The sequence below is a fragment of the Ammospiza caudacuta genome, chromosome 13 (assembly GCF_027887145.1).
Source record: "Ammospiza caudacuta isolate bAmmCau1 chromosome 13, bAmmCau1.pri, whole genome shotgun sequence".
In the NCBI taxonomy this organism is placed as follows: domain Eukaryota; kingdom Metazoa; phylum Chordata; class Aves; order Passeriformes; family Passerellidae; genus Ammospiza; species Ammospiza caudacuta.
Genome location: NC_080605.1, coordinates 17364048 through 17390966, shown reverse-complemented (window position 1 = coordinate 17390966; position 26919 = coordinate 17364048). Strand labels below are relative to the sequence as shown.

At 42.0% G+C, this 26919-nt stretch overlaps 1 protein-coding gene across 1 annotated transcript in view; it reads right to left on the bottom strand.

Annotated features, from left to right (window-relative positions):
* CDYL2 (chromodomain Y like 2) overlaps positions 1-15629 on the bottom strand; it is a 59050-nt gene extending 43421 nt beyond the window's left edge. Inside the window, exon 1 of the mRNA XM_058813484.1 lies at positions 15485-15629. Coding sequence (XP_058669467.1) covers positions 15485-15508 — 24 coding nt within the window. The 5' untranslated portion in view covers positions 15509-15629. The remainder of the gene's footprint in view (positions 1-15484) is intronic.
* Positions 15630-26919: the final 11290 nt, after the last annotated feature.

Here is a 26919-nt window from a genome sequence, read left to right as displayed (position 1 = left end):
AAAGAGAAGTCTTCACTGTGCTATATTGGATCACTGCAAACAACTGTATAATTACCCACATCTGTCTACAAACAGCTTTACATCTGCACAGATCTGTACCCTGCTGGAAACAGGAAAACAGCCTTGTTTGTCTGCAAAAAGTTCAAGTGCTAAATATATATTTGGATTCATTTGTAGCCATAATACTACCTAAGTGCAAAAGCTTAAAAAGAAGTAATCTATGAAAGATGCACAACTATAAAAAATTAACAATTTACCTGAAGAAAATAATTTCAGTGTTTGGGTTATGAAAAATTGTATGCCATGAATTCAAAAATACCAATTAAACAAACTGAAACAGAACATTCTAGGAGTGTTCTGAAAGCAGACACACGAAACATTCATAAAGTGTAAGGAGTTAAATAACTTGAGTTAGTGTCTCATGTATTTTCTACCATAGTAAAGTACATTCACATTTTTTATCCAAAGAATTAGTGTCTTTTGGAGATATCTGCCCAAAAATAAGAAAGGTGTTGGTTTTGCTGACCTGACAGACCATTCGCTAGGCACAAGTGATTCACCATCAGCTGCATTTGGGAAATGAAGATGTAACAGTGTTTTCTTCTCAATCTCAAACTGACTAAATAGTTTGCTGAGCCTGTTGGGGTATGTAAAAGAGCTGCTGCCACTTCAGAGCAGACAGTAAAGCAAAAATTACATGGTTTTCTCCAATGAAATTCATGACTAGTGAATCAATTTCCACTGAAATAACCCAGTTGTGCCTCATCAGGGAACTCCACGGGGTAAATGCAGTGAGTGTTTCCATCAGTGGCACATGAGCTCCCTGGTCCAGCACAGCCAAGTGTGAGGAGACAGAGGGAGGACATCAGCAACACTTCCCTGTCCTTGCAGCACGTTTGGAGCCTACATGACATTCAAAAATACACCCTGAGTTTAATTTTGATGCCAAGTTCTCTGTGGGGTCAGCTGTGCCAGCCTGTGTCATCCTCCAGGCCCCCCTGTGCACGGGGGCACAGAGAGAGGCAGGGGGTGCCAGGGAGCTGCAGATGGGCAGGGCAGGGCTGCCAGGAACCTCCCAAAGACAAGGCCAACCACACCCAGGGAAATGCCCTGGCACCACAGAGGGAAGGCATGGAAAGAGCAGGGATTGGAGAAGTTCCTTACAGAGCCTTCAGAAAAGAACCTTCAGAAGGTTTGGGATTAGGAATGATCTGGAAGTGGCCGTGTGGATTGCCCAAACTGTACATCCCTGCTGGTGAAGTGACTGCCTTGTCCACATGGGAGATTTACTGCTTGTCTGTGCTACACTCACACAAAGATGAGCAGCACAGATCTACCATAAGGAATGATGCAGCAATCCTGTTGTGTTCTGGGATGCCATCCTTCTCCTGGAATAGAGACACAACCTTTTGCTCCAGGAACGTTCTGGAAAATTGTGAATATTTTCACCTAAGGGCCAAACCCTCAGGTATCTTTTGGTTTTAGTTACCTGAAAACCTTTTCAATGGCATGTTGGACATTTCCCTAATCATCTCAATCAAAATTTGCAGACTTTTTATTAGAAGTCACAGCCTTACACCACTGGCAGATTCTGATAAGTAATTCAAACAGTGTTATAGTTGTGCAAAACTAAAGCTCTCCAGCACTGTAACAACCAAGGTCAACTTAGTTGGTTGAAGTTCTGTTTTTAAGTGACCTTTATAAAAATATTTAGCCCTAGGGCTTTTAATTTTCTTGGTATAGCTACCATATTTCTCAGCATTTGGTATTAAACCACACTGAAATAATTTTATAAAAGTGATTTTTTAGTTTGACTGTTCCAAAGTAGACTGTCCAAGGATAGATAACTTACAATACACATCCATTAATGAAATTGTAACGTAGCCAGAAAACAACTGTGATAGTACTTTAAAAAAAAAATTATACTAGTTCATCACCCTGCTTTGCCAAAAGTGAGATAAAAGCTGCTGCAATGAATTTTTCCTTTTGAAGGTCAGTGTCCATACTATACATGGAATGAATCCTTGCCATTCATGCTTTACAAGAACAATATTAACATTCATTAAGATTTCAGCTTTAATCATGTGATGAGTTTGGTTAACAAAATTCCAACTCCTTATCTTCTGTACTTCTTACATAAAGCAAATAATTTTGTTTTTACATGAGCGTGGATCTCCTGGACTTCAGGGAGTGTCTGTGACTATGGTGAGCTGTGGAAGCCCTTTGCAGTACAATGTCTGATCAACTTGATGCCAAGAACAGCTGCTAAAGTGGGTGAGCTACTTCCACTGGGGTTGCTGATGTTGCTGAAATTGGTGCAGAGTAGAACTGGAGCAGCTTTTCAGAGCTCTGCAGCGTACAAAGCTCAAAGGTCAGGCTGAGAGCGCTGCTTTGCAGGACTGAGAACTCCAGAGAAACTTTCAGTCCTATATAGGATTTATTAAGCTCATTAAAATAACACCCAGTCCTAGATGAGCCACAGCTTTACTTACTCTCTGTTGTGGCTCTCGAAACTCAGAGTGTGATTCCCTCACACAACAGCAGCGAGAAGCCACAGATCGAAAGCAGCCGCTGCCATGTTTGCAGAGGGGAAGGTGCTCTGAGCACTCAGCACTTTCTGTCCCACAAGGGCTGCAGTCACCGCTTCACCCCGTTCTGAGATGTCTCTGTTTGAGTCACACGTTCAAGTACCCTTCTCAGAAATGGAGCTGCAGACTAGTCACTTCAAAAGAAAAAAAAAAAAGCCTCGAAACTGGCTGTAAACCAGCCTTGGTTCATGCTCTGCCTCCCTCAGTTAGGCTGTATCTGTCTCTGCAAAGCCTTACTGCACTGCTGTATAATCAGAGGGGGAATGAAAAGGTAGGTCTTGCTATCAGCTCATCTGTGAGATCTAAGGCTTATCACACAGCTCCTCTGCTAACCCTGAGGCTTACTTCTCAAGTACTTTCCAAATCTTGAATAAGTGATATATCAACTACTAAATATCTGTAGGCAATCCCCAGATATCCCCTCAATGCCTGAGAATGTGTACGTATTTAAGTGTACATCCAAAACATACCTTGGTGGTTTCTCAGCACTAAACAACATCCTTGGTGCCTAACCCAGCACTTGGAAAGATCAACTGCCATTACACTGCAACTTTTAAGATGCTAGTTATTGTGGAATGGCTGCCTTTTGGTGGTTAACAGGAGCAACAGCAGATGGACATGAAGTAAGAAAGATGTTTAAAAAAAGTTATGTTAAAGCTGTTCTGTGCTCCACAAAATCCTAGAATTAATCTGGACATCTTAGAAAAGTTATATTAAAGCAGAATTTATTTCAGGTAAATAAAGGAATTCTGCCTTGTAGCAAAACTTTAAAAAATATTGTCCTTGGTTTGTAACCTGACCTTTGGACACAAATCTTCAAATGGACTGTAGAAAATCAAGGTTGTGTAAGCTAAGATATACCAGCAATGCAAACTGCATATCCAAAATAAAAACTATATGTAAACTACATCTCTTATTGATCAGTAAGCAAGACTTCTTTTCCCTGTAAACTAAATAGGCTACAAGAGTAGCAGTTAATAGCAGGGGAGGAAATTGCATCATTTATGGTACAAACAGAAGGTTCAGTTCATGTTAAAAGGAGACCTGCCTCCAAACAGAGCAGGTTGTCAGTGGTGTTTGACATGAGTGGATGAAGCACAAAAACTAACAGCAGCACAGTTGCAGAACAATTTGAATCACAGCCCACAACAGCTTGTCAGTAAGTGGTCACCCTGTGCCCCTGCAATACCTGATACGCTTCCGAGAGGCACTCACAGAAATACTCAGTGATGTCATGTCAGAAAGCCAAAGCACAGCATGGTCAAACAATGCAGGAAAAAGATCTGTCATCCTTTGTGGTGCCCATGACAAAGCTGGGGAGATGCTATTCAGCTGGGAGAAAGAATAGTCTTCCATCAGTTCTGGCAATTTCTTAATGCTTCCTGAGGCAGCAGGAGGCAGCTCATAGGAGATTATGAACTGTAACTGGTAGTCCACATGTTGAGCCATGCTGCTCTTCAATGACAGCCCATTCTCAGTGTAACAAAAGATTGATGAGAATAATAATGCAAAGCTTGGGATATGTACAATGAAAAAAAAGGGGTGTCTTCCTTGGAGCTTGTAATTTTTATTATCTTGATCCATTTGATAAATGCCATACAACAGACTGTTCACACAGGCCTTAGTCAGCAGGGAGAGATGACAAGGCCACCTTGGCACTCCTGCTTTAACCCATCACCTGATGCTATGCATAGGACAGGCAATGGAATTTGCTGCTGGTGAAAAGTCTCCTTCCAATGGCCTCCAATCTGAGTGAGGCCAGAGGAGGAGCAGAGCTCTCTGGTGCTCCTGAGCTCCACCAGGCCACACAGGCTTGCTGTGTACTCTGATGGTGTATTTACACTTCAGCTTCCCTGTCAGCACTAACATATCAGTTTTGTGTCCAGAATGCTGCACAAGGTCCTAAACCTGCAAAAAGTACAGGAAGGAGCTGATCCAAATCACATGGGCTCTGAAAGTGTTGCTCAGCACATTGATACTCAAATATTTTCCTCTGAGAGAGCCACATTTCCCACAGTTAATTGACAATCACCATTTTTGACACCAAGAGACAAATAAAATGCAGCACTGGGAAGGCTAAAAAAGCTGGCCAAGGACCTCACTCTTTTCCTTTTCTTAAGAAACCTGAGGGTTTCTCTGTGTGTAGGGGGAAAGAGAAGCTATTTCATTGGTAGATGTTAGAACAGATTATCAAGCACAACTTTCTCTGGTGTTTCTGTTACACCTTCTGTGTATCATCAGTGCACAGATGATTATGGCTTCTACTGCACATCAGACATTAACAGACCATAAAGGTAAGTTAGAGGAACATTCAGTCTTATTGAATTTTGCTACCTGAACTGCCTGTCTGTTTAATTACCTATTTCACACTGTTTTTCTACACAAAGACAGAGAAGTGGTTATTTTGATGTTCCACTGTAAAAAATGAAACAAACAAAATACCCTAAAAACCACACACAAAAACACACCCCCAGAAATAATTTCTTTTTCATTGCTTCTTTCAGTTTCCTGTCACTTTTATCACTGTTTCCATACCACGATGCATTTTGCTGACTGTACAAACACTGCATGTATTAATCTGCAGCAAACAGCAGCACATGGTCTGTAATAGTGACCACATGAATGCAACACAGTCAAGTTCTTCATCATCTCTACCATGTCCTTTCTGACTGTTGTAGTACAGTACATTGGTTCTCACTTGTCAGCACAGCAGAAAATGATGAAGCAGTGCTAATATTTACTGAACACAATAGCACAAGTTTTTTCTCAACTTTCTCAATTTTCAGATTGTGGAAAGCTTGAGTTTATGCACCTGGACTCTATTACAGACTCTTGCTTCCAGTTACTGCAGACAAATCACAAAGTTCTTGCCCTTCCTCAGCCAGTATTTATCATTCCTTCAAGAACTTTCAGGTTATTTCCTCTGGAATCATGTGAAGTAATTTTTGAACATAAATGTAGTTTTCCCTCTAATTCCTGGTACTTAATTTGAGATCTAAAGTTTCCCTCCTCTTCCCTGTATAGCTTTTAATATGTGAGTCATATTCCTGTTTCATTTGAAACTTTGCTATGTTGCACCATTGCTGAACTTAAGTTTCCTACTTCCTCTGCTTATGTAGAGATAAATTCAGTCACTTCACATCAACCAAGGTCTTCCCGTGCTGTGTCATCCTAAATTCATGCATTTCCATTTGCAGTCTGCTATTCCTCCCTTACATTAATCACCAAAACACTTTGTGATCAACATCTTTGCAGTTTCTCTCAGAACCCATTTACAAGCCCTGTAAGCATTACTGTGCCTTTTCCTTCCATGTGAACCCAGCATTTCTCCAGCACCTTTCCTGTCAGATTTCCTATGCTAAAATACCTGCAACTTATCACAAATTCATTGGGTGCATTAATGTAATTTCATATTTTGCAAAATTGTCCCTTCTCAAAAAAATGAAAAATAGGAGAGCAGATTTCAACTGCGTAATATTTAAAGGCAAGTACATTAGCAGAGTCAAACAAATTTCACAAAGTAGTCTTTAAAAAAATTATGCAACGTCACACTTTATTTTAAGATCTCTCATATTACTAAGAATAATAAGATACATGAGCAATGCTCTTTCCTTTGTTGCAGTGATTGCCAAGTGATGTCACAAAAAAGTTCATTGTACATGTGTGAAAGAATTTGACAGGTCAGGCTGGTCAGTTAGAAATGAGACTGTTTATATATCAGTATATTAATAATCACCATTTCTGGAAAAAACCCTAACAACAGAATAACCACTTGATGAGTTTGTTAAAAGTTAATTAAAAGTTAGTGGCTTTTTGATGTATATTGAGGTTAGGCAGACTGACAATTCTGTACAGTATTAAGGAAGTCTATGAATCCCATCCAAAACCATAAATGTGGGAAAGCTGTGGATAAACCCTTTTAGATACTGAAATGCTTTTCTCATAGGAGAAACCTTGTTTTGTTCATCAGAAACATATTATTCCATTAATGTGACTTTCCAGCAACACTGACTCAATCATTTGCCTCATGCCATGCATTTACCGGAATGTTTTCTAGTTTATCTTTAACCCTTTAGCCCCAGTTATTAAGCAGAGCTTAACAAGGAGCCAAAACTTCATTTTTATTACATAAGTTTGATTTGATGTTACTTTATCACCTCCTCTCTTCTTCTCTTTTGTTGGTTTGTACCACACAGTCCAGCTTGTTAGAAGTCTGGAATAGGCTGCCCTGGGCAGTGGTGGAATCACCATCCTTGGAGGTGTTCAAAAAGTACTTGGGATCACAACTTAGAGGTGAAGATGGTGGTGCTGGGTTAATGGTTGGACTCAATGGTCTTAGAAGGCTTTTCCAAACTTAATGGTTCTATGATTCTAAATCTAGATTGTGAGGGCTCTAAAGTAGAAACCAAACCAAACTATTCTGTTTTGTCTTTTGCTTTGCAAAGATATTAATTCACAAGGGTTAGGAGTTAGAATACTGGGATACAGCTTGTAAGTGTGTTTGTGATCTCTGCAGACCATATCAACACCTTAGTCAATAACTATGTTTGTTTAATGACCGTAGTAAGTACAAAACTAAGAACTGCCATACGAGGTCAGACTAAAGGTCCACTTAGCTCAACGTGTTGTATATTCAAACAGAAATTAGTATTGGATGCTTAGGAAACAGCATCTATAGAGTAAGTGCTGCCCTTGCTCTGCCCTCACAGCTTCTCATGATTAGCAGTTTAAAGATTGGTTTGTGCTGAAAAGTATAAAGGGATCAATCTGCCAAGAGCCTGTTTTACCATTCTTTGAAACCTTTTACAATTCTGATTTCCACAACATCCCATGGCAAAGAGTTCCAATATTTAAATATTGTAAAGTACTTCCCTTGTCTCCATCACTTGCCTAATTATTTCCTTTGCTGCATATCTTTTCTTGTGCAATGACAAATAGCATTCATCTCTGATTTAACTGAATATCCCCCATCTGTCTTTTCTATACCATTCAATCACTTCTTTACCCAGCCAGAAAGTTTTCATAAGGTGTCATTTCAGTGACAGCCACTCCATCCCCTGATGGCCTTTCTCTGCATCACTTCTGGTTCTGTGTCTCCTGGCAGTGGGTGCACTACTGCAGAGGTGGAAGCCCCATGTTCCCCAGGGACACAAGGATCATCATCTTCCCTTTCATTCTCAATTGCTTTTTTAATAACATGTAAACTTCTGTTTGCCAGAAGTCTGGTCCCTATGGACTGGACACCCATTAGGAGCTGAAACACATTTTCTGGTTTGGTTTCACTGGAAGGGAGTGTGGTCACTGCTCTCCAGGACAGCGCTGTGATGCAAGCACGGGTGTGGTAACCGGGGATCACAGGGAGATTCACTTCAAAAGCATGCACGTGATCCAAATTAAAATACTAACATGGACACACCCAGAAACCTTCCATAATGATTCCAAGATTTCTCCAGAACAGTAACATCTTCTTCAGGGCTCATTTTTATGCATGAATAGTCAGGATTATTTTTCCTTTGATCATTAGCTTGCATTTGTAAGCACTGAATTTCAGTTGCTGTCATTCAGCTCTTCACTGCCAACTTTTGTCTTGACAATTATAATAATAATAATCTATAAATTATCAGGAGTAAATGTGATTATTTTCAAGTAATTGATGGCTCTGTTATACAACACAGGTCCCAATAGCAGTGTTTAAACCTCTTTTCACAGACACCTCTCTGTAAGCCAGGTGGTCTAAGAGATGACTAAACCTTCTGGACCATAGTTTGGTTTTGTTACCAGCTGCTCCTGTGGGATTGTAGAAGAAGGTTTTTTGAAAAACCCTTTACACCAGCCAGAGTCATTCTTCTCTAAATATTGACCCTAAGATCTGTGAGATGTCCTATAAAAATGTTAACTCTTGTCCAAACCAAGACATGCTCACGTGTATTTGCTAATTCTATTTCTTTTCTTCTATTCGTCTCTTTCTTTTGACAGGTGCTACTAATCTGTATGCAATGGCTCTCAGCACTGTGCAGTTCCTCGTATTCCTCCTTAATCCATTTGGTATGAGCACATATAAGTGATTAATATAAGATGATTTCACCAAACCCCAACAAAATCTAAATAAATGCATTGAAGAACCTGAAGGAAGAAAATATCATCATTGTTTCTGGTTTGCTTCCCTGAAGGAATGGGGTGCAAATTTTCTGGATATTCTATGAGACATCTAGGAAAGCTCAAGTAGGGGAACTGCTATTTTCAGACAGAAGTGTCTTTCTGACAGATGTTTTAAAATGATGGTTTTGTTTTAGTGTTTTGTTGCAGTCTCCTGCTCATACTACCCTTTACCATTTTGCAAGAGTCAGCCTAATTCCTCTTTTTGGTGAGGCATGAGAAGAATCATTCTTTTCTACACAGGTCAATCATATCAATTTCTTGTGAAAGTCTTTAGAGACCCAATAAATTTGCAGCAATGTTTTATATCAGGACTTGTAATGAGATAGTATTGAAATAGTACTGTAATCTACATTTGTTCTGTGTAATAGAAGAAAACAGACTCAAGTGTATTTCTTTTAGTGTTGCAATATTACCAATGTAAAATTTTAATACTAAACAAAGAGTGTGGCATTGTAATTCAACAGGCAGAAAGGATGAATTTCCTTTTGTCAAAACCAAAATATTTGTATTTGCATGAATGTACATTACAAACATTTGACTTTAATTATATTGTTCTAATAGTTTGAATACAAGAAACAGTTAACTATTTAATAATTTTTTTTGCCAGTGTCAGGATGCCAGTGACATAAAATGTGCTGCAAAAACGATCTGAAAAATATATGGATAAGAAGGAACAACAAAAGGGGATTGCACTGATGAAAATGTACAGAGCCAAGAAACTGTACTAATGCTAGAAGTCAAATGAATGGACAAAGAAATGCTATTTACAACATAGCTGGCCATCACAATCACTCCATTGATTTAAAAAAAATAATTAGCCCATTTCCTTCAATATTAGACCACATTTAAATTTTGCCATTATTTGAGCTGTCTCTCTCAAAATATTTTAACTTTCAGAAGCAATTACTAAGCAATGAGTTTATTGCTGGACTTTAATATTCAATCAAAGACCAGCCCAAAATAAAGCACTGTATTTGTCATTCAGGAAGTGTTACAAAAAATGATGCAATTTGAATGTTTGGATAGTTATGGGCACTGAACCTGGACACTGAAGGGAAGGAAGCCTGTTCAGTTCAGTGGCTTTGGAGGTACCTTCACTTCAAATGTTCAGGCTTTGAAGAGTGACAAGGGTGTATTTCAGTGTCCCTCCCAAGCAGCAGCACACCAAAGACTTGTACCTTGAAGCAAGCTACACTTGAGCCTGATAAAACACTTTATCAAGATTGTAACAAGAAATCAATTGGTTTTGGGTGTCCCAAAATATGCTCAGCAGTTTACAGTGTAATGAGGAAGTTGGGCTTGTGGCAGCAGTGATGATGTAGGCAAATAAGAGAGTCATGGGCACTGCAATGTTCCATATGCAGCTCTAAACTGGAGTTTCTTAGTAAGACAATGAATATTGCCAGAGTTATCCAGGTCTGCTCTTGAACCTTGCTTGGTAACTTCAATTTAGAGAAGTGCCATGACATGGGCAGAGGGGACCTCTGGTTAACTCTTTGTTGCCATCTTTATACCTCAATTTGTACCTCAGATGATTGCCCAGTTTAGGATTGAGGAATAGAGTCTGCACTGCAAATCACACCACATTTGGAACAGAGTCCTGAAAACTTTCATCAGGCAACAAAATTTCTGGATTTCTACCTACTGAAGTTAATACTGCTTGGAGGTTACTTGATTTTGAGGACATTTGTCTTCTAAACACTGATTTTGAGAACAGATCATTGATAATGCATTGATAAATAGCTGATTCTTCAAAATAGTTGTTAGTAAAGCTTTTCCACTAAAAAAATTGAAAAGGTGTTACTTACAGACAGCCAAACCTTAGAGCTTGTGAGTGCCAGCTCAGTATTACTGAAATCAGCATTGCATCCACAGCTTGCCAGTGTACAGGAGGAGGTGCTTAACTGTTCCCCAAATCCTACTTCAAGCCACTGTTTTCTGCTTGGGAAGTCAGTCCTATTCCTTCACCACAGAGCAATTGTATCAATACAGAGGCTGATCTGAGAAATAATCTTTACTAAAATACACCAACTTCTTCCAAGTCACCTTTTAGAAAATACATATGTGAAATAATTAAGAAATTGATTTCTGCTTTTCAGTTCAATAAGCAGGTTTGAGTATGTATCTCTGCTAAGTGACTCCATTGAAAGAGATACAAGATGGAAAGCACAATGGTACAAAACTTGCATTTCCTTGTAAAGCAAAGATGATTTTCTGAACCCTGCATCTCAAACCAAACCTTGCATCCAGAAGCTCAACTCTGTTCTCTCACATCTGCATGTCTCCACATGCCATAGGGATTCAGCAGCCCAAACAGTGCCATTATTATCTTCAAGTTTTGCCTTTGCTGGTACCTGAGTGCAGGTATAAATGGGAAATGTTGCAATTATCTGGAAGTATCTTATCTTTCTGGTGGATCACGTGAGCTGAAATAAACTGCAGCTCATTCTTACACTGCTGGCGAAACAGGCTAAGATTGAATTGAAATGTGTCACTGTGCTGGACAGGCTCCTAGCCATGGGCATTGCATCACTTCAGTGAGAAGATGCCATTTTTAAAAATGTCATTCTTCCCTTTAATGCAATAACTATTGAGCTTTAAAGACTGGTTTTATTATTGTAATACAGAAACATGTACATGTTAAGTCCCCTTCAGAGAACTGGGTGTAATCTTTAGATCACTTATCAAAGGTGTAATACAATCTGCCACAATGGTAAAATACCACTTTAGATTTCAGCTTCACCCCTGAAAGTCTAATGGTGTTCACTGCATACCAACCCCCAAAATATTAAATTAAAAAAAGTACTGAAATGTGTTTAAAGAGCATCTCTGTAACACTGATAACTGGCTCACATATTCATCAGTAAAGGAGGCTTTTATTGCAGTAAAAAGGATGCTCCAGGCTCGGGAAAAAAGTTAGGGGCACAGCTCATATGGAATTTTTTTCCCCCTCTACAGCCATCTCATAGACTTAAAATACCACAGTCTGTGAGATAACTGTCTGGGTTCAGGTAATGCACATGGAATTGTACATGAAAAATGAAAAATGTTACTTCAAGTTACTGAAAACTTTATTGTGAAATCAACAAAGTTGGTATTTAAAAGTAAATACATTTCCCTTTGTGTCTGATGCTGAAATGAACGAGTATTTCCTGTCCATGCATCCAGCAGTGGATTGTAAAACACAAGGCAAACCAGGGCAGCCTTACTGAAGGCCACTCTGAAGACCCTTTTTGTCAGTCCTTTATTTTCAAATTATTATTTTTAAGGAAACATGCACCACAGGTCTTTAATATTTAACAGGTTACCTCTTAAGAGGAAAAACAAGGAAAAAAAAAAAGGAATATTCCATGACATTTTCACCCACTCATAAAAGCTTGAAATCATAAGCACATGGAAGTCAAGCAAAGGCAAACCAGTATTTCATATAGCCTGAGAATTACACTAAAACATACACAACATCCTTTACTGGTAAAGGAAAAAATGGACTTAAAAACATCACAACTAACACCTACATTTTACCATATAATGGAATAATTATCTTTGGCTGTAAAGTGTCTTGGTTCTACCACACAGGTCTAGAACTGACTACCAGGAAACACAGAACTCCTATGGGTGTTCTTTTGCTTCTAGAATAAATTGGTGCCTGTTTCCCACTCCTAACCTAAATGTAATAGGAGGCATTTCAGATGATTAAAAGCCATTTCTAACTGGAAAAAGGCACCTATCTAACCAAACACTGAGGTTATTTTGTCTGTGATCTTATTTTGCTTCATTATAAAGGCAGTAATTGAGTTTATCTTTAAGTTTAAAAGGTTGAAAAGCCTTTTAAGATGACATGACAGTAGAAAATGAATGAACTGACAGGATAAATATGCACATCTACTTCCAAAACTTCAAAATTTCTAAAAGTTTCTTGGGTACCACCAAAGTATGATGAGTTCATACAAGCAATATACACCCTGCACTTTTTTCATGTGCTTTATCGGGGCTTCTATGTCATGATTGGCTTTAAAAATAATTTTTCAGCCAGTATTACATTCTCCAAATTGCATAGTTAATTACTGGTCTTACTTGATGAAATTCAATAAGAATCCTTGAAAGTTTTGGATATTACTAATGAGCGAAACGGGACTCAAGAGTGCACTATACCTTTGCAATGTCACCATAAGATCCAAATTATTTATTTACACCCACAGTCCCAAATTATTTCAAGGTAAAATCCTGAAACTGTTTAATGGTAATCTTGTGGTCCACATAATGTTTTACTTGTTCAAGAACTTGGACTGCTCTGAGGGCACAAAGCACTTCATCTCACTTGCAAACTGGTGTGGGACATCCAAGCTCAAAGAGCTTCTTTCTAATAAATCCTCTGGATGCAGCTGCTTTTTTGGGAAGGGGAAAAGCAGGGAGGCAAAACTGAGTCATCTTTAAATGAAGCCACTACCATCTACACAATTGCTACCTATTAGATATTCAAATTCTTCAGCTTTCTAGACATTTCTTCTGACCTCTGTCATGGAGAACTTCCCAGTGAAGATACAAAATGCAAATGAAGCCCTGCACACATTTTTGCCAAGTGTCCATCATGTGGATGAAGATTTTACACTATGACCACTTGAGGTCATTTTCCAAACACCTCACACAACAAGAAAGGAACAGCCACACTTCTTCCACCTACCTCTTCTGGTGGAGACAATCCTTCCATATTGTACAATGATAAGCAAAAGTATTTCGAGGGGAGTAACAAAGAAAGGAAGTGATTCAGAGGCTTTGAACCACAGTACCAAAAAATTCATTCCTCCATGCAGATGCCTGCAAAGAGACTGCCTGCAAACTGGGCTCTTGGTCTGCTCCCTCACAGAACACACCAGGTAACCACTTGAGCAACCTCACCTGATGTCACACAGTGACACTGCCACATCCAACTACCAAACGTCATCATCTTACAACACGAGGATCATAAAAGAGCAGAATTTTTTAATGATGAGTCAGAGCTAAACCATCACGGCTACCATTAGCCTAAGACATACCAGCTTCATTTCTTTCTAGAACGAATCCAAATGTCTAAAGAAAACTCAGACAACACCAGGCAAAGATCTTCTATGCACCCGAGAAACTACTAATCCTAGAAGAGTATCACTAACTTTTTTAGGTCAAAATGGTTCTTCACAGAACTACTGGCTATTCTGGAGTCACAACAGCAACAGAGCTGACTTACAATATCCTTAAAATTACAAATTAAATGACAGATGCTGCAAAATGATGGGGGGGGGGAGGTCAATGACACTATCCAGATCATCATGTACTTCCGATAATTTAACACCACGCAGGAGAGTTTAAGTGCTGCTCACTTCAGAGGAGGTCTGTGTCACACACAGTAAACCACCATCCTAACAGAGCAATGTCATCCCAGAGCTGTGACCTCTGCTAAAGACTTGGAAAGACAAAGTGAAAACTGTCTACGTGAAACCTGTCAGATCCTGCACTGCTTGCACTTGAGACCCTATAGTTGATCATCAAGATCATCAAACAGAGAATAAGTCCAACCACGTCCAACAAACCACAGCAGCAGTTCTACACCCAAGCACGCCCTGATGGTTGAGCAGTATCTATCACTGACACACAGCTCCAACTGGAAGGTGATGTTTTCTGACCTATGTCTTAAACTGTGCACTCCAGAGAACCTCAATGCAAACGGCCATTTCACCAGGAAATGTGGAGACTGAGGAGGTGCTCCAGACCAAGAAGTGTAGGACATCCAGTCATGTTTGGTGTTTTTAACACTTCCACCCTGATTCCACTTATTGGAACTGGATATTTCAAACACCCATGTCCAGTCTGTCTTATTTTTCATTTCAGCTTTCCCCCTTCTTCTTCTCTGGCGTGGCAAGAGTGGCTAGACTCGTTCTCACTTGGGTCACTGGAACTGGGTGCCGGAGATCAAAATTCGGATGGGTCTCACCCACAGCCCGCCGGCTCCTTTTTCCCTGCCTGCCCCCGATCCGGCGGCCGTCGCCCGATGCTGCCCCGGCGCTGTCGCCTCCGCCGCGGCCGGGGGGCAGCGCACGCCGGGCTGGGGGGCCGGGGGCCGCCGCCCGCCCCACCTCGCAGCCCGGGCCGCCCGGAGCGGGGCCCCCGCCAAACTTTGCGGCCCGCGGGGAGCCGGGGCCCGGCCCGGCCGCCGCCCCCGCCACCCCCGCAGCACCCCGGGCAGGAGGTGAAGCAACCTGGCGCCGGCTCCTGCACTTTGCACAGCGGGCGCAGAGCCGCCTCCATCCCTGCGCCTCCCGGCAGCGCTAAGGCGCATTTTTTCGCACTAATCTGCACATTCAGCACGTCCAGAGCGCCTATGACTTTACCTGGACTTTCTCCACTCTCCGGGCTCATCACACCGCGATCGCCTCCCCATCCTACCGCTAACTCTCGCTCTCCTTCACTCCTTCCTCCTTCCCTCTTGCAAGGCCTGCTAAGATCAAGCCCGATGGAAAGTAGAGAGAGAAAGAGAAAGAGAGAGGCAGCGGGAAGGGAGGGGAGCCGCTCCATCCCTCCCTGCCCCCCCCCGGGCACACACGGCAGCCCTTTTCCCCCCACCCCAGCCCTTCCCTCGGCGATTTCCTCCGCTCTTCGGCAACTACGAGGGCTCGGCGGAGCGGCTCCGAACGCGCCCCCGCTGCCCTCGGCGGCGCCCCGGCCGGCGCCCTCCCGCGGCCCGCCCGCCCCGCGGCCCCCGGTACCTCGTAAAGGTCCCCCGAAGCCATGCTGGGGTGCGGGACTGGGCTCCTCCGCGCCGTCTCCCTCTCTCCACCTCTCCCGCTCCCCCACTCGCTCTCTCTGTTGAGTAAACTGTGTTTTGCAGAATGACAGGCTTTGGGGCTGGCTGTGCGCAGAATCAGAGGCGAGGAGAGCGGAGAGGCAGGCGGCGGGGCTGGCGTAACCAGCAGCAGCAGCAGCTCGGGCGCACAGCGCCGGGAGCCGCGTCTCCCCCGCGGCGGCGGGGCCGGCGCCCCCCGCCCTCCCCTCACACCCCGCCCGCCGCCGCCGCCTCCCGCCCCGGGCGGGGACCGGGACCGGGACGGGTCCCCTCCGCGCCCTCCCTCCGGGAAAGTCCCCGGGCCGCTCTGACGGCGGCCTCCTCTCCCTCCTCCTCCTCCCTCCCCCCGCCCCCCCCCCCGCCTCCCCCCCCCCGCCTCAAACTCTTTCCGCGGCCAAAATAAATAAATAAAAAATAATAATTAAAAAAAAAAAAAGAAGAAGAAATACAGGGGCGGGCGGGAGGGGTGGGTGCCGGAGCGGGCGCTCGGCGGGGAGGGCCGCGCCGCTCGCCCAAGGTCACCACGGGGAGAGGCGGGCGCGGGGCCTCGGGCGGCCCTGCTGGCACCTTCCGCCCCCCCGGCGCCGCGTGGCCGCCCCGCCGCCCATGGCCATCGCCGAGGGAGCCGAGCGGGCGGCAGCGCCCCAGGAGCGGCGGCCCGGGCAGCGCGGCGGGGCTCGGGGACACCTCTCGCCCCCGCTCCCCGCCGGGCACGGCGATGCCTCTCCCGCTGTCCCCCAGCCATTTTGCAGGTTCGCCAGCCCACTCGGGGATGTGAAAGCCAGCGGACTCCCGCCACCTGCCCTTCACGTGGAAGCAGTGGTTGGAATTTTGAAGCGGCTCGGGGATGCGCGGCCACACGCAGCCGCCGGCCATCGCCACTTTAGAGCCGTCCGTGTCGTTTCTTGGAGGAAAAATGCCGCCCCATGGCCGCTGGGCTTACCTGAGAGACGGGGAACGTGTGAAGGTAATGCCAAGTGAGCCGGGCAGCGCCTTCACTGACCAGCGGCCTTCGCCGGCCATCGCTGCAGAGCCTGAGGAGCTTCTCCCACAGGACCCCGGCCTTGAGCGACCCGAGTCCGGACGTATTCAAGAACGGCCTGGATGCAATCCCGCGCCATGTGCTGTAAGATGACCCTAGAGCAGGGTGGTTGGACCAGATGACCCACTCGGGTCCCTTCCACCATGAGTGATGCTGTGAACTGGTGATTCCGTGAAGAGGAATGGGCTCATGGTGATGGGAAGCCGCGCTTTGCAGCAGTGATGGACTCCGCAGGAGGCAGGAGCCACGGTGTGGCAAAGAACCCCGAGCAGGATGCCGGGGCCGCCAAAAAGGTAAGGGCTGCTCTCTGTGGAGGCTGATGAGCACCACGTCGTGTTCCTGCGGCTTTGGGCTGTGGAGGATGTGCTTCTCAAGGTAAAGTGTTGAGTGTCCTTTCAATATTTTATTTATTGGTAGGAAGGAGCACCATGAGGGTATTCTCTGAGCAGCTCTTCACACCTTGGCTCTGTAGCCAGCCAGCTCCAGTTGTTACTGAGTTTCAGACTCGATGTTCTCACCTCACAACCATTCCCTGTAACCTGGGATCAGTGGTGGTTGTACGGTCTGGCTTTGCCACAGTTGTGGCTTTTGTTCATCGTCCTGTGTTTGTTGTTTTTCCCTTCTTGATTTTTCATGTGAATGTGAGAGTTGCACTGCTCAGAGCACAAGTTGGAGAGGGTTATTGAATGTGATAATGGTTAATAAAAGTCGCTGGTATTGAGCACTGAATTATTTCCAAAATTTTATTTCTGACCAAAAATCCTGCTGTGGCTCAAGTGATGTGAAGCTAAAGACTCTTCTGGCTGAGAAGATTCCTTTTTAAAATATCAATACTGGGTATTTTGAAGATTGTCACTTTTTATCATGAAAGTAGGAAATCACGCATGTACATCCAGCTCTTGCTTGACCCCATCTCCTGAACTGTGAATATTACCTCTGGTGATTATGAACTTGCCAGCTAACCAGTTTAGTATTGACTGAGAGTTCCATAAAAACTGTCTAATGATATATTTTGGAGCTCAAAGACGTTTATGGTTTGTGTGGTCTGCAGAGGTGTGTGATTATGTTGGACTCCTAAGGACAAGACATTTTTTTTACCTGACTATGGTAACTGGAGAGTTGTCCGCTGCTTTCCAATTGCCAGCAATATTTGGATTGTTTGGATTTGGTATTTGAAGAGTAAAATGTTGAAAAGATAAAGAAATACTGTAAACTACCCATGTGTAGTAATTCCAATAATTAATGCAGCAAATACTTTTTAATTGCCGAGCAGTGCATTACTTAATAATCACAGCCTGTGGTTTCTTCTTGATAAATCAATTATTTTGTTTTATTGTAAAGTGACACTTATTGTTTACAGTAGCAAATCAGCTCCTTGAGTTGATAAGAATAAGATATATAAGAATATATCCATCAATAAGTAGGTGTTTTAATACATCTCTTCAATGTCTGCTTTATTACAACTACATTTTGCAGCCTTCCACAGCAGTAAACAAAATGGCAGTCAGAGCTGGTGAGTAATTTTTCAGATGCACACTGAAATATTTGTTCTCTGAAACTGTTGGCTTCCTTCATAGTATCAACTCTTTCCAAAGGTCTCTTGATTGAATTAAAAAAAGTCCCTTTCCAAGCTGTAGAAGAGTATAAGTCTTTTATTTTGAGACAGGTCTAATAATCAAACTGTTCTTTCTGGGCTTTGCTGTTCCTGTGTTCCCAGAGAGATGAAATGAGACCAGCTCACCCTGTGCCATATTGGAAGAAGTCTCCATGACCTGGTCTATATTTTTGACAATTTCATTTACATTGTACAGTGTTTACAATAACATTGTCAATATTGTTGCTGTAAGATTTACAGCCCAAACAAATAGTAGCTTGGAAGTTTTGAAAGGATGAATGCTTTAGTGGATACTTTGAAGAGGGGAAACATCTTTTTCCTGATTACTCACTCCTCGTTTCAGAGGGCACAGTCCCTTGGGATGCCGTGGTTTGTGAGTCAATAGTGAGAGAGAGAACTTAAAGAGAACTTTTGTGATTGTCAAACCCAGGAAAAGTTGGTTACGATTTTGGTGTATTTCCCTGTGAGTGAGCAGAAGACAAAGTTTTAAGTTTTAAAAAATTCAAGTGACCTTCATTTGCCCAGCAGGTCTTTATTGTAACTAGACAGGGCAGGCAGTGTTCCTCTGAGTCTTGTGTAAAAAATAGAAATGCCTAAATTTATGATAATCTTTTAGGGTTTCTGATAATAGATTTTCTGGGAATACATCTTTTCCAGTTTCATTTGCCTTTCAGTGGTAATATCAATGAAATTAAATTGCAGCAAAATCCAGATTGTTGTACAAATTTCAAGCTCTAAACTTAATGGTTTTGCTAAGTATGTGATTATTCATTACTCTTATTGTTTTGCTGCCTTCTCCTATTTCCCATCCCAAGAGAGTAATGCAGGCAAGGGAGGCATTCCAAGCAAGATACATCACATTTGAACACTTCTTTGGATTTGATGGATGCTCTGGATTCCACTACTTTATTTGAAGGAATTATCTCTCAGTCTGAATAGACTTAAAAGCAAAAGTATTCTGTTCCAGAAAGCAAAAATACTGCTGTCATAGCTGGGCTATTGATTTGTTATTGACTGCTTAGTCAATCAGTCCAGGGCTATACAAATTGTGGGAACTGTACAGCCACTGACACAGTTCCCCCAAATGAGTGCAGTTGAGTATTTGCAAACAAAAAATTGCCATGAGGGGCTGTGTTGGCTCTTGAAGAGGAACAAGAATGATGGGCAAGAATAATTAATAAATGGAGAAATTGAGAGAATTCCTGGGCTAAGGTATGAAAATTATATGAGAGAATGGGGGAAAACAAGGCATGAGTGAAGAATAAAGAACCAAAGGCAAATGCAAGGAGAAGGCTGTGCAAAGCCTTGGTTGTGTGAAAAAATGGGGGAGGCAAAGGAATATTTTAGCAGCAGTAACTGAAGCAAAAGCAGGGAACAAGGTAGCAAGATGTCTATCGCCAACCTAAGAAGGGAGGATGATCAGAACGTGGAAAAAGTCAGTGAGTGGAAATGAAAAAAGTGTCTCAGTGGGTTCACAGAGTAGCAGATGACAGGAAATGGTGAGCAGCTACTGCAGGAAAAGGAGAATTGCTTGTGGCACCACTGACCTGGATGGGAGACAGGCAAGATCAGGGATTCCCCGGGGCTGGGACTGTGGTGGCTCCTCACTCACCTGGTAGGTCTGAGGAAGCACCAGGATACCACAGGAAGCTTATCACAAAAATTATCCAAGATGTGAAGTCAAAAAGGAACTGCAAAACAAGAGGAGGGTGTCCTTGGCATACAGAGACCATCTAAAAATTAGAAATGAGAAGAACATGAGAAAATTAAGAAAGCAGCATGGTTTTTTAATAATTGATTTGCATTACTTTGTGAGAAGAACTAGGCTAGGGAAAAGCCCCATGTACTTTGCTTTGTGCCATGCTGTCTTTGGAAGCAAACAAGTAGTTGTGATCATTTGATTCTGATGCTAAATTAATGTCTTCCTCAATGCCCTTCTTTGGATCTTATAACATGCAATTAATTGTCATCAAGAGGAAACATTTGAAATAGAAGCTGAAATACCACAGTATAATGAAACCAACAGTAATATATGGAAAACAAAGTAATGTTTGTTTGTTGTAGTGCATCACACACCACGGAACAGGACTTTTCTAGGGTTGGCAGAACATTTTAATGGCTGCTGTTTTGAAAAGTGACTTTACTTCTTTCAACTTTATGAGTCTATTCTGTTCTCTTTAGTATGGCCAATACCATTTTGCCTTAACTGGGGAAGGGGGAAAAAACTTTGTCCAAGGATAAAATGGTGATAACTTTTTCTTTCTCTGAACACATTGAGTACCTCCCAATATAGCACCAAAAATAGAATCTTTGCACATTCTTCTCCCTCTTGTTTGCAAATGCCTTTTTTGCCACTTGACATGTTGTCAGAGAAAATAAGAAGGTGTCAAAGCATTCCTGTTGGACAGTTTGCTGACTTTCCAACTAAGGTGAAAAAAAAGACAAAGTGTAGATCATGGATGTAGAAGTCAGTCTCATTTGGGAGTTCTTGTGTGCATGGAACCTTCAAAATTGCAGCTGATTTAGGAAATCATGATGTACATCTAACAGGAACAAATGGCACACATTTTTTTTCTATATTCCTGTATATCCTTAACATCAGGAAAGAGCCCAGTATTAGAGATTTTGGGTTATGGCCTTATTTTTTATGTGGGTTGAAACTGAAGTGTGAAGTGGAGCTCCAGTGGCTTCTTTTGTTAAGCAACAAATAACAATGTGTGAGCACCTAAGAATGTTGTAAGTTGTAGTAGAATATGGGATTTGAAACTTGAAATTAAAGGAGGTTGGGATATGTTTCATTAGTTTAATTAATATTATTTATTTATTTTATTAATTGTATTTATTTATTACATCTGGGTGAGATATATTAGAACTGTTATAAATAATCTATAAACAGCAAGACAACAGGAAACAGATTAATCTGAGTGATTCTCTTAAAGGAAGCCATCTGACATGTTCAGTGTGGTTTACACATAGAGTGCATGTGATATTCAGAGTGATCACAGTGTATTACAGCACATTAGTAAGCTAATTTTTTAAGCTGATTTTTCTCCCTGAATCTTTGCTCTATAAAAATTGCATTGAATTAATGATACCCAGCCTACAAATATACAGGGTTTAGGATCTGGGTGCATAAATGGTATATGTTAAGCAATACTGAGTTTTGTTGCTTTTAATCATGGACTCAGCTCGCACCTCTGTATTTGCCTCTCCCAAACCCTCTGTGCATAGCAGGCTGCTCATGAGGGTTGCCCAAGAAAAGGAAAATCACTGCATGATTTAATAATGACTCTGAAACTATGCAAGGACACATAACATTTCAGAAAACTAAAAGAATTATTCCTTACTAATAAGAAAAAGTATGGAGCTGGATCCATCCATGAAAAGGATTACATAATGCAATTATTTGTGTGGATGGAGAGGTTGAAACCACAAGGTACTTTCAAGTCTGTTTTTCTGGGCTTACAAGCAAAAACTCCATGATACCCTGAAAGTGTTTAAAAATACATACAATTATAAGAAAATACAGAATAGTGGTGGTGCAGACAATCTCTGTGGCTTGTCTACTCCAAGCCTGCAGCTCAATCCTGGGTCATCTAGAGTTCATTTGCTCATGACTGTCTCCAGTTGGGTTTTGAGTATGGCTGCATAGCCAGGGATGAAATCAGTGCCCCTGCTCTGAGGCCCTTTCTCCATCAGGTCATTGGCAGTTCTGTGCTGCTGTTTCTGATGACATTCTTTAAGGAGAGACTTCTTGTTGTGCTTATAGGATTCTCGGGCCTTTGTAAATTATGTTGGATTTCACTCAGGAAAATGAATATATGTTGTATTTGAATATCATAGCACAGCCTAAGATATTATTATGAGCTAGTCAAGGATTAGCTACTCTTTGCCTGGAAAGCTAAAATAAGGGCTTTTTGATCTTGGCAAAATGGGAGAAAGTGAATGTAGTCCAGGGAGAAGCAGAATTCATTTTGTCTGGTGGTCATTCAGAAATTCATTCTGTGCCAAGTTAGCTGGAATTCCTAATGGCACACTTTTTGAAAGATTTATATATTCACAGGAGATTTTTTCTTTTATAAGTGTGGAAACTAAATTTTAAAGGAATATTTTTCTTTTTTATTTATTTTGTTAAGACATTTTACATTTTAAAATAATATATGTTTAATGGTGCCTTATCATACATTGTGCACTTAAAAAATGTGTAAATATATCGCACATGTTAATTATTTGTTATTATAGATGCCTTTAAATACAAGCTAGTGGAAGTCTCAATTTACATACAAGGGCTGCTGGTGGTTTGGTTGTGTCTCTAAGAAGAGAATTATACCCACTGTGAATGAATATGCAACAGGCTCTGCATTACAGTACATACTTAGCTATGCTAATCATTAGGACTGCTTTTTAGGGTAAGGGCTATAAACTTGGTCTTATGGGACTTGGTATTTGCATTACATTTATTTGCAGGAAAAGTACCCTTCCAAAGCATTACTCACACAATTTTTCATAAAGAACTTAGAAACTTGTAATATCTTGTTATTAGACATTATTTGAAGTTTTTATATTCTTTTAAATTTTTTAGACATTAAATATTCTCAACTTCAGAATTGTCAGGAATTTAACTCTTTTTAGTTGTTGCTAGAGTGATTTTTAAAAATAGTAAATCCATTTGTAATACTGATTTCCAAATAACAAACCATTTAAATTTCTTTAGTGCCTGTACCAGTGTGTCAGTACAGGTGAGATGGCTGCCAGCCCACTTGTGGGAGGCATGAACTGGTACACAGCCTCTATAATAGTCTTTCTTGAACCAGGGTGGACTGTCTTAGAGTGAGGGAACTCAATGAAAAAAGGCCTAGTTTTAATTAGAAAGACTAATTCATTCATCACTGTAAATTGAGAGTAATTCTTGAAAAATCAGGTAACATAAAACCTGAGGAGATATGAGAGCCAGGTCTGCACCTTTACACTCAACCCTAAATTTCCTGGTGGTCTTGTCAGAACAAAGCAGGCTGGAGTGTAGTAACAACCAAAACCTGGAATCTGATCTTCCAGTGAATTTAAGTAATGATGTCAACATAGAAACAGCGATTCACCTTCCCTGAAATTCTGGACTCTTTAACTGGAGATAATGTTGGTAGGAACCAAGGACTACTCCCAACTCACCTCTCACACTTTGTCTTACTCAGTGTTATTCCAGTTCTATAACAGTGCATTAATTTTGCTTCTTCATCTGCTCTCTTGGCAACATGTTACTTCTTACTTTTCAGAGTCCCCTGAAAGCAGAAGTTGGGACTTTGTTTCAGCCTGGCTTTCTGGTCAGTTGTAGTTGTACTTCTCACTAACTTGTATTGCTCTGTGTTCCCTCTGTTGTTAACCAGTTACACCAAACCAAATCAGTCTGCCTAAATTCACTGTATGGAAGTGAGACAGGAGTTTTGTTTATTTGTGAGTTTGTGCAACTTAGTGTAGCTGATACAGATAATTTTTTATTCAAGACAGTGCAGCATATTGGTGCTGATATCATCAGATGACAGACTTGGTTTTCTTTTTTTGTTATATTGAACAGCCTCTCAGTGACACTCTCTTTTGTGCACAAACCAGTCCATTCTTATTCTAATTCTGGGTAATGAAACATATAATCTTCTGTTCTAGTTTTAATAACACAGTTTCAGAGCATGTGTCAACTAAGTATCCCCGTGAAAACGGCTACTCAATTCCTTAGTGGTGTTTTTGATCATTTTTGCTCTTTAATGCAGAAATCTTTGACATGTGTTCTCTACCCTGTTGACCCCCTGAACTGAATTTGGGTTCTGATGTTGCAGTAAATGCAGAGGTGAGCACCTGGCTTCGCTGTGAACTTTAAACTGATGTGGAGACTGGGACCTCCCACCTGATGTCCCTGTCCTGGGTAGGGATGATTTTCAGCCCTCCCAGCCTGGTTGGTGCAGAGAGCACAGTGACTCTGTGCCAAGGGCTGTGCTGGGGGAGCACTCAGGGCATTAAAGTGGCTGGAGTGACTGAGAGCCTCACAGGAGAAGGGGCTGAGGGACAGAAGTTTGTTTAGTGCTGGGAAGAGAGGGCTAAGGTGGATCTGATGTGGTCCTAAGGGGTGGTAATAGGGAGGATGTGCCAGACTTTTCTGAGCAAAGCATAGTAAAAGGATGTGGTGCAATGATCAAAAGTTGTAAATGGGGAAAATATGACTGGACAGAAGGAGAAAAAAACCATAATGAGAGAGAATGAGTGCTGGAACAGATGCCTAGGGAGTTTGTGGGTTCTCCATCTTCAAAGGCTTTCAAGATTCAACTGGACAAGGCCTTGGACTGCCTTATCTAACTTTGAAATTAACCCTTTGAAAAAGAAGGTGGACTGGATGACCTCCAGAGGTCCTTTCCATGCTCAGCTATTTTACAATTTTATGAAACCAGAGGGAGAGATCTGAGATTTTTCTCCTTGATCTGTAACTTCAGTTCTAAGGATTTTACTCCTTGAAATTGCAACTGTTAACATCGTGTCAGTACATAGTTAGACGAAATAAAAGTGTTCAAATTACCTTGTGTGGGTGGAGGTAATCTGTGCAGCCTTGAACAGCAAATAGTAATTAAACCAGGGTGGTAGCAGAATGTATCCTGTTCTGGAGCTCCTGCTCTCTGCATTGCTGTGTGCTCTTTTTCACTGCCTTGTGTGTGAGTACCAGGGTGGCTTCAGCTGAAGGAAGGCAGGAAGCAAGAGAGCCTGTGAGGTGATCATGGTCTGCCTGTTTCTGTTGTGATGCTGATGCTCTACTCAAATGTGTAGTAAACAAACAAACGAAGGTTAATAAAACATACCTGAATTTGGGCATTTGGCGTTGCTAGGAGGACAGTGTTTTCTACATCTATGTGATACAGTTTTCATATTTTGCCTTTGTTTTTGGTTTTGGGCTATTTCAGAGTCTGACCCATGAACTTTTCCAGAATGTCATCTCTACAAGGCACTGCAACCCAGGGACATGGTCATTGATGGCTGCTTGATGATTCCTGGGGGTACCTGCCAATATCTGACATTCAGAAAGGGGTAGGGTTGGCTGATGTGCCTGGTCACTCTCTGCCTTTGCAGCCTGGTGCTGTTTGTTGAGCAGGAGCTGCAGCCTGAACCAGAGTTTCTTGGAGGGTCCAGTACTGTTACAGGGGGTGTTTCCTTGGCTGCCCAGAGCAGCAGAGACAGTGCTTGAAAATAGGGTAAAAAGTACTTACAGCCCCGCTGGTAGCACGCTCCCATGCCAGCAACAGCTCCTCTCCTGTCCACAGTTCTCATTCCCTCCCTGCCTGTGTGAATTCTGCCTGACCCACCCGTGGTGTCTCACCCTGGCCACGTGGGTGTGTTGTGCCGGCTGCTGTCACGGACTTCTCACAGGTCATGGACAAGCTGGGCTGTGGACTCTGCTTAACTCATGAGATTGCTTCAGTGGCTCTGCTGTCACATGGTGGTGACAGCAGCAGAGGCAGGAACTGCCTTTGGCTCCTTCTGGTGCAGCCAGTGCTCAGTAGCTGCCTCCTTGCTGACTGTCAGTGCAATTGAAAGACAGGAAAAGCAGCTGAAGTGAAGGAAGGTCCATAAAAACAGTAGTCTGCTCTCAACCATAAAAGGAAAATGTATCTGTGAAATATGTTTGGAATCTTGTGTTTCAAGTCTAGGTGAACTGTTATTCATGTCACAAAACCAGCAACTTTTTTTATCGGTCTCAAAAGACTAATGCTGGTGGGTATAAACCCAGAATGTCACTGTCATCTTCAGATGTGGTGTGCTTAGCCCAAAGGTTGTGTGTATCAGCTGCCTGCTCCCAAGAAATCCATGAGTACACTTCAGACTTTATGGCTGTTAACTGTCACCTTTCCTGGGCAGTAATATTCCTTACAGAGCAAACCTTGCCTCTACTTTCACATGATTAATAGGATAGAGGTAACTCAGTCCATGAGCAGGCTTTAACAGAACACTGAGGACACACTACTGATGTTAATTGAGTTGGAAGGTGGCACGCTAAAAACAGTATTTGTTCTTGACAGTTATAAAATTTATTTCTTCAGATGTGTAATGAGGAAGAATAATTTCAAAAGTAGAAGATTAATTTCAAATTGAACTATTTGTTTTCAGATGGAATAATATTTCTTTCTCATGCGTGAGGGCAGACATGGAGGAAATTTCATATATGGACAGAGAATATGTGTAGTTACAAAAAGATACTGTATTTCTTATAAGAGGACAGAGACTACTGTATCAGGAGCCACTGAGTAGTTGCTGTGGGGATCTACAGCAAAATTGAGCAATAACAGATAAGACTGACTCAGGAGAACTTGTGAATCAAATGAATAATCAGTTATGATATCAACTGCTCCTTTGACCCATGGTTACTCTTGAAAGCTGTGTCTGATGGCCTTAAAGACTCTTGTGATAAATTCTCACCTCTCTTTTCATTATATACAGCTCCTTTCCTATTATTTTAAAGAGGTTAATTTGCATTGCTGCAGATTTCAGAGCTGTCCAACAAGGGCAGAAAAGTGGTGAGCTGTTGAAGCAATGTACCAACCTTTCCTTCAGCTAGGCTGGACTTTGGAATGTGATATTGAAGCCACAAGTCTCCTGCTCGCTAAAATGTATTGCTGTTGTCCCACTGTGGCATCTTTAGAATGTATTTTGTAAGGTCAGGCTGACACATTGT